This window comes from Austrofundulus limnaeus, unplaced genomic scaffold (assembly GCF_001266775.1).
Source record: "Austrofundulus limnaeus strain Quisiro unplaced genomic scaffold, Austrofundulus_limnaeus-1.0 Scaffold49, whole genome shotgun sequence".
NCBI lineage: Eukaryota > Metazoa > Chordata > Actinopteri > Cyprinodontiformes > Rivulidae > Austrofundulus > Austrofundulus limnaeus.
This window is the reverse complement of record NW_013952451.1, coordinates 363,323-372,645: the sequence shown is the minus strand read 5'-3', so window position 1 is coordinate 372,645 and position 9,323 is coordinate 363,323. Positions and strand designations below refer to the sequence as shown.

Here is a 9,323-nt window from a genome sequence, read left to right as displayed (position 1 = left end):
ACAGTATTTTTAGTCTTTATTTTACAGTTAAAACAAATTTTTATCAATTGAAGTCTAATGTTACAACTAAATGGGGATCCCTTTAAGCTACATAATACATTTGGACAAATCAAATGCTGCTGAAGTTGTAGCGATGACATCARATTATGACACATTATTGATGTTTCCCTGCCTGGTTGAAACCATATTTCTCCTGTCTGGTTCCTCTTACAGCTCCAGAGCCTCAGCCACAATGTGATCTTCACCCTGGACTCGCTGCTAAAGGGAGATCTGAAAGGCGTGAAAGGGGTGAGATTTACTGTTTCTCTTCCTCCTCTTTTTTTTTCCCGCCCTCTTCTCTCTCAGGACTCATTTGGGAGCGCACGCAAAGCCAGCATGTCTCTATCCATCTTTAAACTTCTGTGTCTGTGATTAAGAGTGCAAAGAATGACCGACTGGGGGAGTCGAGAAGAATTCTCCCTTTTAAACTGTAAATCTCGCACAAGTAAACAGTGCCTTTGTGTTGGGCTCGAGGCGAGCAACTGGGTCATGAACTCTTCGTGTTAGAGATACGAGAAGGGGCGTGGCCGCTGACCTGGCATTCAGGCCATGAATCGTGAGCAGAACAAGTTATTTTCTGGGCCTCAAGTGCCGATGCAAGTCCACAAATAACTCTGTCCTCAAACTGACCTCTTTGTAGTTTGCTGAGTCTTGTCTTCCTGTGTCTCTGCAGGACATAAAGAAGCCTTTTGACAAAGCGTGGAAGGACTACGAGGCCAAGTTGTAAGTGGATGAATATAAATTGAACATCCGAGTTACTGCTCACAGCCCTAAACACTGAAACGTAAAAACATACAAGTAGCTGACTCTTTTTTTTTTCCCTCCGCTCCTCCTTTGTGTCAGTACAAAGATAGAGAAGGAGAAGCGAGAGCACGCCAAGCAGCATGGGATGATCCGTACTGAAATCACCGGGGCTGAGATCGCAGAGGAGATGGAGAAGGAACGACGCTTGTTTCAACTCCAGATGTGCGAGGTGAGTATTTTTACACCTGGATTTAAATGCAGTCAGCTAAATTTTAGCGTTTTAACTTGATGCTGCCTGCTTGTTGTAAACTTGGCTTGTTGAGATTCTGAACTTCTGATCATAAACTAAAGTGATTCAGAGCATGAGTATCCTAATTTTTAAACATTATGTTATAGTATATGATTTTACCATTTGCCTAGAATGACTTGTCATATAGTCTTATTACAGCGTGTAATGTGGGGGCTTTTTTGGGAGCTTTTAAATAAATAAAACTTATTTTGCAGAATAAAGAAGTAGCACTTGTTTTATTTATTGTTATTACATCATGGCATTAAGTGGCTTAACAGAAAATACACAATGCCTTGAACAAAGAGGTTCAAAAAGTCACATAGAAAGTCTTTATTGTCCTTTTCGGGCTAAATTACATTTGCACAAAGTGCTAAAGTTTCTGTGACACCATGAATCTTAACATCAGCTTAACATGTTTTCAACAGTTTAATGAATTCATGAACATCATGGTTTGAAGGTTTCTGCTTATTAAAGTTTTTTAAGTTAATTTTCTGCTACTCCTACACACGAGTTGGTGTAAAATTCTGACCCTTGATCATAACCAGAGGCTGCAACTGCCTTGTTTATTATTAATATATATATTTTGCCACGCACTGTAAACATATGTAAAATAGATGACTGTCACTTTTGTTGGGAGGAATAGTTTTGGGGAATTCCGCTCCTTCAGCTGACTGACAGCTGACTGCAATAGATGGAGAAAGTGAAGCACCACTCTGTGCTGCATACAGTGTGACCTTTTAGTGGTTTTCACTCAGTGATTGTTAATAGTTGAAACAAAACTGGTCAGTGTCAAACTGCATCGAAGTTAGCTTTAAGATTAAGTTGGCTGATCCGTCGTGGACAATTTGAATAATTTGTGTAAAAGCTGCAACAACACCCGATCGTACAGCTGGACCCACTTTAGTTGACACGTATATAAGTTACCAGTCTGAGTTTGGACTGATTTTATGGCAGAAGATAAAATCTGAATCAAAATGATTATCAGAAGTTGTGTAATTGAACTTTTACAATAAATAAATAAATAAATATCTTATGTTCTTTGAGTTTTCAAAATATTCACCTCGTTGTGTAAGCTTGTAGTTGTTTTGTCACTCTGGTGCACAAAAAGGCTGAACTTTAAGAAACAGGACAGCAAGAATTAAGTATAAAACAAAAGTGAGCTGTGTGTGTGTGTGTGTGTGTGTGTGTGTGTGTGCGTGTGTGCGCGTGCGTGTGTGTGCGTGCGTGCGTGCGTGCTTGCCCATGAGAATCAGAACAAACTGTTAGAGCTCAACTCTGCTTCGCCAAAACCCTCTGTGGTGGTGGGCGGTGACGCCCACGGTTAGTTTACTGTTTTATCCTGGTAGGATTTTTCTTGTTCTTAGATTACATAATGCTGGCTGCATTACTTTTGGTTTTCTGGATAAATCACAATAAAACTCTGCAATCCCTTTTGCAAGCAGACCGACTGCTCTGTCCCACTTCTCAGAGGGACTCAAGTATTTTCTTGTCCACGTTTTTCACCTGACTCACAGAGCATGAACTGTCAGATTCTATTACTGCTGTTTTTGTTTTATTTTACTAAATAAGAAGGGGGAAGAATGCAAACAGTGGGGGAGAAAAAAAAAGCCTAAAGTCACATTATCGTCTGTGTGACTCTTAGTGAAGCTTTTTAGCATAAATTATCAGTAGTTTTGTAAACAGGACATCAGGAAAAGGACCAAAATGAAAAATTATCAGTTAGGATTTATGTTTCATTGGTTTTGGTTATAATTAAAGTTATAATTAAAAAAAACTATTCTTTTGCTAGTTTCAGTTGCTATTCTGCTTTGTTGGTATTTTAATGTTTGGAGATAGTATGAAAAGTTGATTATTTGCATTTATAAAAAAAGGTGTTTTTAGCTACAAATTTAAACCTGTAAGTTTTATCTTTTAAAAATAGAGGAAGTTACAAACAAGAGAAAGCAAGATTTGGGGTTTGAGGGTCAGTTGTAAAATATTGTATGCATTTTTAGCTGCAGCTTTTTATTTATTTGTCATTTCCCTGAAACGAACACTTCTTTTGCCTACTTTAACATTTACTGTAACACATCCTTGTATTTGAAGGTTTTGCATCATCTGACATTTTCAACAAGGTTCTTTGGTAAACATTCACTTCTGCGTAAACGACACATTTAAAAGGTTTTTAGCTGAAGTGACAGACTTGTTAAAAAACATCCTGAACTTTGGATTTTGACTGATATTTTCATGTCGTTCTGATGCAGATAACAGATTTTTCTTATGAGCAATTTGCAYCTTTCAGGAGTTTATTTTTTAATTGCGAACACAGAATTTCAGTTTTATTGCCAAAAAAATCAAACTAAAATAAACTTTGTATGATTATTTTTATACTTCACTGCTGATGGTTTCAATCTCTTTATTTTCTTGCGTTAACATTTTTGAAATGTTGGCAAAATGTCTTCCTTACTGTTTTATTAACGCTTTGTTATTTTCTTTTAATTTAACATGAATTTATAATTTAGTGAGATTCAGTTATTAATTGAGAGGCTTCCTCTTGTGATTTTTGTTTGCTGATCCAACACGGACTTCTCTTCACTTTTCCGTTTAAAGAATGGTTCTAAAATGTTTGAAGCAGCTTCATTTTTGCACAGTTTCTGGAGATCAAGCCATGAGGTTTCTGCATGATCTAGTTTTGCAGCCCACCTRCGTTTTGCTTTTGCCTGATGCCAAATACGAGTTGTAGCACCCACATCACATTAGCACTGGCTTCCTCTTTACGTTGTCTTCCTCACTTCAAGATCTGGTTTTAAATTTCGAATACTTTTTTTTTTTCTAACTTGAACTGTGTTCTCACTTCACTGCATCTCTGAGGATAAAATCAGCTTTGTGGTTTAGGCCACTTGTTTCTGGCTCCTCTTGACAGTTTGATGGCTTTGTAAGATTTAAGAATATTTTGTCTTAAAAAGCTTCGCGCTGTTTGAGAGGCAGAACAACTATTTATTAGGGCTCATTATTAGGATCTAAAACCATGTCTTTCGTTGCATAAAAGTGCTTACATAACTCTGGCTTTTGTAGGGGAATCATGAAAATTTCATGCTTGACTTAAAGCGATAATACATCTGCATTTGTTGCATCCTGTCCTATTAGATTATTTATCTGTAGTTTTGTCAGCAGAAATGCAAATATGAATTCACAGAAATGTGCATCAAATGTAATAAACGTCACATGTAGGTAGATTTATGTTTTTGTTTACAAGTCATTTCAATCTGGCTATTAAATTTTTTACGTTTGACCTAGTTTTCTCTCATGCCGTGGGAGATTTCTGTTATCTGTCTGTATATTGAAGCGCTTTGTTGATGTTGCAGCCAATAAAAATAGAGGAGCCGTAAGAATCACAAACACCAGACACTTCCTAAATCAACAGTCGTTAATGATGGATATATCAGTGCGACTGTTGTTGTTGTTGTGTGTGCTGCAGTCAGTGGTACAATCTGTTCATCCCACTTAACCTCATTTCTCTCCGTTGTGTGCACTCTGGCTCTCTCGCACTCTCTCTTCACGTTACTCAATCACCAGATTACCCGACGCTCTCACTCTCTCACCCCCTTTTTTTTCCCATCCCACACTGCCGGTGGAGGAGTGAGGAAAGGCAGGGCTCAGCGGGCTGCATTGTACTCTGCAGCAGTGTGAATGTGGCTGCTCATTCACACAAAAGGATTCACATGTGGCGGCGCACTCTAATAACACTGAACCCACTCAAGCTTTAGACAAAATGTGGATAATCTGCTGTCCGTAAAGCTCTGTCAGGCAGACAAAAGGACTACACATGCGTGCATGTTCACGTGTGACACGTTTACTCGTATGTTAACTCGCATGCATCAACACACACTCAAAAACAAAAAAAAAAGACACAAAAACTGAATACAGGCATCAGAGGCAAATAAAGAAACGACTGCAGGGTCAAAATGGGTCTTTATTTTACTTTGACTCTTTGTAAATCTGTGTGGATTGACTCYCTGTAGGATTAGCTGAAGATTATCCTTTGTTTGTTTGGTTGAGAGCGCTGTCTGAAGATATTTGTCTCGAGTCTTCAGACATCCAGACTGCTAATAAACACTAAAAAGCTCCTCTTTTGATGGATCCTCGTCACTGTTTTCAAATTTGTTTAGACAAAGTCGAGGGATTGCACTTCTTGCTCCTGATCAACAAAGTGTTCACCAGTACATCAAAGGTTTCATGAYTCAGACTCACACTTATAAATTGTTCCTATTATGAGTCTTCTCTACTTGTGTAAATCTGCTGCTTACTTGTAATTTCTTTCACTTCTAAAAACCCTTTTAACATCCCCAGAATTTCACCCCAGTTGAACCCTGCTCCTCTCCTCTGCTTGCAGTACCTGATCAAAGTAAATGAGATCAAGACCAAGAAAGGAGTGGACCTCCTGCAGAACCTGATTAAGTATTACCARGCACAGTGCAAGTAAGTACCACCATAATCTGCCTAACCCAAATGTGCAAAGCTCCCCTGGCGCATACTCCCTAAGAAATGTTTCACAATGTAAAATAGGAAGAAAAAAAAACTGCCTCTCCCCTCCTCCTGCAGCAGTTTGATGTCAGATTTCTCCCATACGTTTCACAAATCTCGAGGGTTGCTCGGTCGCACAGTTCTCATAAATCTGCACAGGTCATCATAAAGAAACGTTCTGACAGCCYCAGGGTTTGGTGGGTAAATAAAGTGGGTGCTGTCCTCGCCAGAACCGCAGCTGTGACAGAATGACAGATTTTCTTCCAGCGTTGCTATGTCCTGTCACAACACTGGGACAAAACAATACACTTCACCGCTAATCTCTTCAACCTGGGTCCTGACGGATAGAAAGGCTGCAGCCATGATGGATTAGAAARATTAGGGCACCGGATGAAGAGCTGAGGAAAGCATACGACTGCTCGAAGCTCGAGAAGAAAGGGAATTTGTGTTCTCTGTTATGAAACTCGCAGATGCGAAGCATGATCATGTGTTTGCTATTACTGATGTTGATCAAGCATGATGGCTGTAATGTAGCTTCAAATGACCTTTGTTAAACTGGCTTTTGTGCATTAAGATGGAACTTAAATTGGCTATGAATCATCTGAGCATGTATGTAGGTTTCCTCACTTCATTAGTTGTTTTTGAAAGATTCCCCGCTGATCGTCTGATCACAGCACAACCTTTTATTTTTTTATGGAAGCTTCATTTCAATAACTATATGGCACGCACATTTCAACCAATCAATTACAGAGATTGCTATAARATTGCTTAAATACCTAACAACTAATAATATAATATTTCACGTGAAAAACAAGCCTGACCAGTTCTGACCAATCACAAGCTGTGAGCTGCAAGGTCTGCAAGACAGAGTTCTGATTGGGGGTGATGCACACAACAGGTGTCACCAGGGGWCAACTGATGAAAGTTATGCAATTTTTTTGTCACTGAACAGGGTGAGCAAGACGTGCAACTTGAACTATAAACTASCCTTAAAGAGCTGTCGAAGGATGTCAGAGACAAMAATGTAGATGTGTACATGGCTGGACTGAGCAACAGGACAAGAAGCTTAGTGAATGTCTGTTTTACTTGGTCTGAAGCTCTATGCAAGATCTTTCCTCGTGGTGTGAGGATGATCATGAGCGAGATGAGGAATGAGCCCACGACTGCACAGGAGGAACTTGTTAATGTTGGCAGTAAAAAAAAATTGAACAAGGATCTTCTTTCCTCAGCCAGACTCATCCATGGACCGTGAAAGGATCTTCTAGCATCACAATGACCCCCTAAGCAAACTGCTAAGTCAACAATTTAGGGTTGCACCGATTCCAACTTTCATGCTGATCTCTGATCTTTAAAAAGTCTGACCTGCCGATTCCGATTTTTAAAATAGCTGACATTATCAGATGTTAAAAAGTCAAGATAAAACTTCAACGTTCAAATGTTATTTTACTGAAATACTTTAAACAATACCCTTGAAACAATACAAACCTGTTTTAACTGGATCTTAGGTAGTGCTCAGAGCAAAGCAGAAGAGAATAGTGGCTGATTTTCAGACCTTTGTGGAGGTAGAAAGGCCGATCTTCTCCACCCATCTTATCTAAGAATCTGCAGATCTCAGATCTCCCAAAAGTAAGAAAATCTGCACCCCTACAATGAATGATTGGCTGAAAATGGGGCARATTAGGTCATGGAGTGGCCTAGCCCATCTCCAGTCTTAAAGAAAATCTATGGAGGGAGCTGGAYTTTTAAGTTACCAAGCAGCAGCCAAGAAATCTAAAGGATTTAGAAAGTTTCTGTAAAGAGGAGTGGGTCAAACTTTCTCTCGYCGTGCACAAAAAGAGACACTTTTTATTGCTTTGCTTGCCACCAAAGTCCACCAWATACTAAGGCATGTTTATCCTGGGAAACATAAAACTTAATGAACTGGCTWAAAATTAGAGATCAGTCCGCATCAGATCAACATTAGCAGGAGATCAAATTATCTCTGCTCTCATCTTAATTCTTAATTCTGATGCAAAACAAATCTATCAAAATATAAACAATGTTTGGAAAAGCCTTTAAAAACCACYGCCAAACAAAATGTAACGGTGTCTGTAATTTCCATAAACTGCTCCCATGTTTTTTTCTGATTCTTCAGAGGACTCCTTGTAATGAGTCAGCGAAGCTTTTGCTGAGTCATTTATTTATCTTTAGTCCTCACGTARACCTGCTCATACCTCCTCTTCATGAGCCTTCATCGGCTCGCTGTACTCCGCTGTGTACCGTGTGTTGTTCACACTAAAAACTTATACAGGTGTTTCAGTGGATGGTTATGACCTGACAGCTCTGTTTTACATGTTCCGTCATATCTTCAACAAAAGTGACAAACGATTGTGAWGAAAAGTATTCAGAGACTTTATATGCATAATATCAAGAGAGATGAACCTTTTTCTCTACCTGCAGTAAAAAAAACCCTGTATATTCTGACACTTTGCTGGGTAAGCAGAGCTCGACAAGCAGAGCTAGGCGGAGTGGGAGGAGACGTGTGGGATCATCGATGCAGTGATTGAAAGAAAACGAGCTGAACACGACGCAGCAGTGAAAGTAATGAAGAGGAAGGGAGACGCTCCTTCCAAGAAGGCAGAGGGAGGGGAGGAGAGGAGGAGGTTATTAGTGGTGATTTGCTGCTGTAGAGCTTCATCGAGGTGTGTATCGCTGACAGATCTGTAATGGATTTCAGGATGTGCTAAATACCTCTACAAATTTGCCACGGAGCGGGCCAGATCTGAATTCAGTCCCAAAAGCCAAAGGTGCCCAGGCGTGAGAACGAGCTGAGCTGTACATTAAACAAATACTCATCTCCCTTTTTTTGAGTTCGACCTTTAGAAAGGCCAACAGGATCACACTGCAGCACATGACATTTCTTAAGCAATACTTCTTATAAATGGCTGATCTGTGTTTGAAGGTTGTAATTCTCACGTATCTTTGCTTTCCAGTTTCTTCCAAGATGGCTTGAAGACAGCAGATAAGCTGAAGCAGTACATCGAGAAGCTGGCAGCTGACCTCTACAATGTAAATACTTCRTTTCTTTTAGTTTCTTGCTCAGTATGGTCTGATTTTCCTAAGCCTAACCCTGCATCAAATATGTGAAAAACTTCCAAAACAAATGTAGGCACAGGGAAAGGGGTGCAGTATGGGTGATTTGTGTGTCGCACCGTGTGTTGTGGAAATATTTATTTAACATGAAGCAGAAATGCATGATCCAAAGAAGTCACTTGGTAGAGTTGAAGAAAATTATTGGGGTTTATGCTGCTTACTGATTTAATTACATTACACATAGTATGAGTTGTTTTATGATAGAACTGTAATGACTGTTAAATGTGACTTTTGATGAACTTGATGATTATATATTAACAGATACATGCCTGATAACAAATACAACACATATTGAACTTTTAATCATTAGGATAGATTTCTTTGTAAGAGGGCAAGGCTCTGACAAGGATAGCCCCCCCCCCCTTCACAGATGATGTAATCAATATAGGCGGAGCCATGCCCTGAAGCTTTTGATAAAACTTCTTGGTATTTCCTGATTCTGCCTGATTTCCTGGTTCTCCATTAAACCAGTTATCAGTGAGAGCGCTCTCGTTTCTGTATGGTTTTCTTTAACATTCTCATCGCATTTGCACATTCTCAATATGATTTTGAACACATCTTGGTAACGAACACGAAATAACGTCGATTTCTTTTTATTCATTTTATTGTTTATTGC

General features: G+C 39.3%; 1 protein-coding gene across 2 annotated transcripts in view; it reads left to right on the top strand.

The window, feature by feature from the left end:
• The window catches only part of LOC106517470 (arf-GAP with SH3 domain, ANK repeat and PH domain-containing protein 1), a gene marked incomplete at its 3' end in the record, with an annotated part of 60,024 nt that overhangs the window by 37,819 nt on the left and 12,882 nt on the right, over positions 1-9,323 (top strand). For both annotated transcript variants that reach the window (XM_014008325.1, XM_014008326.1), the window contains 5 exon segments: positions 214-288; positions 713-762; positions 883-1,012; positions 5,445-5,530; positions 8,548-8,623. In XM_014008325.1, the coding sequence (XP_013863779.1) occupies positions 214-288; positions 713-762; positions 883-1,012; positions 5,445-5,530; positions 8,548-8,623 (417 nt within the window).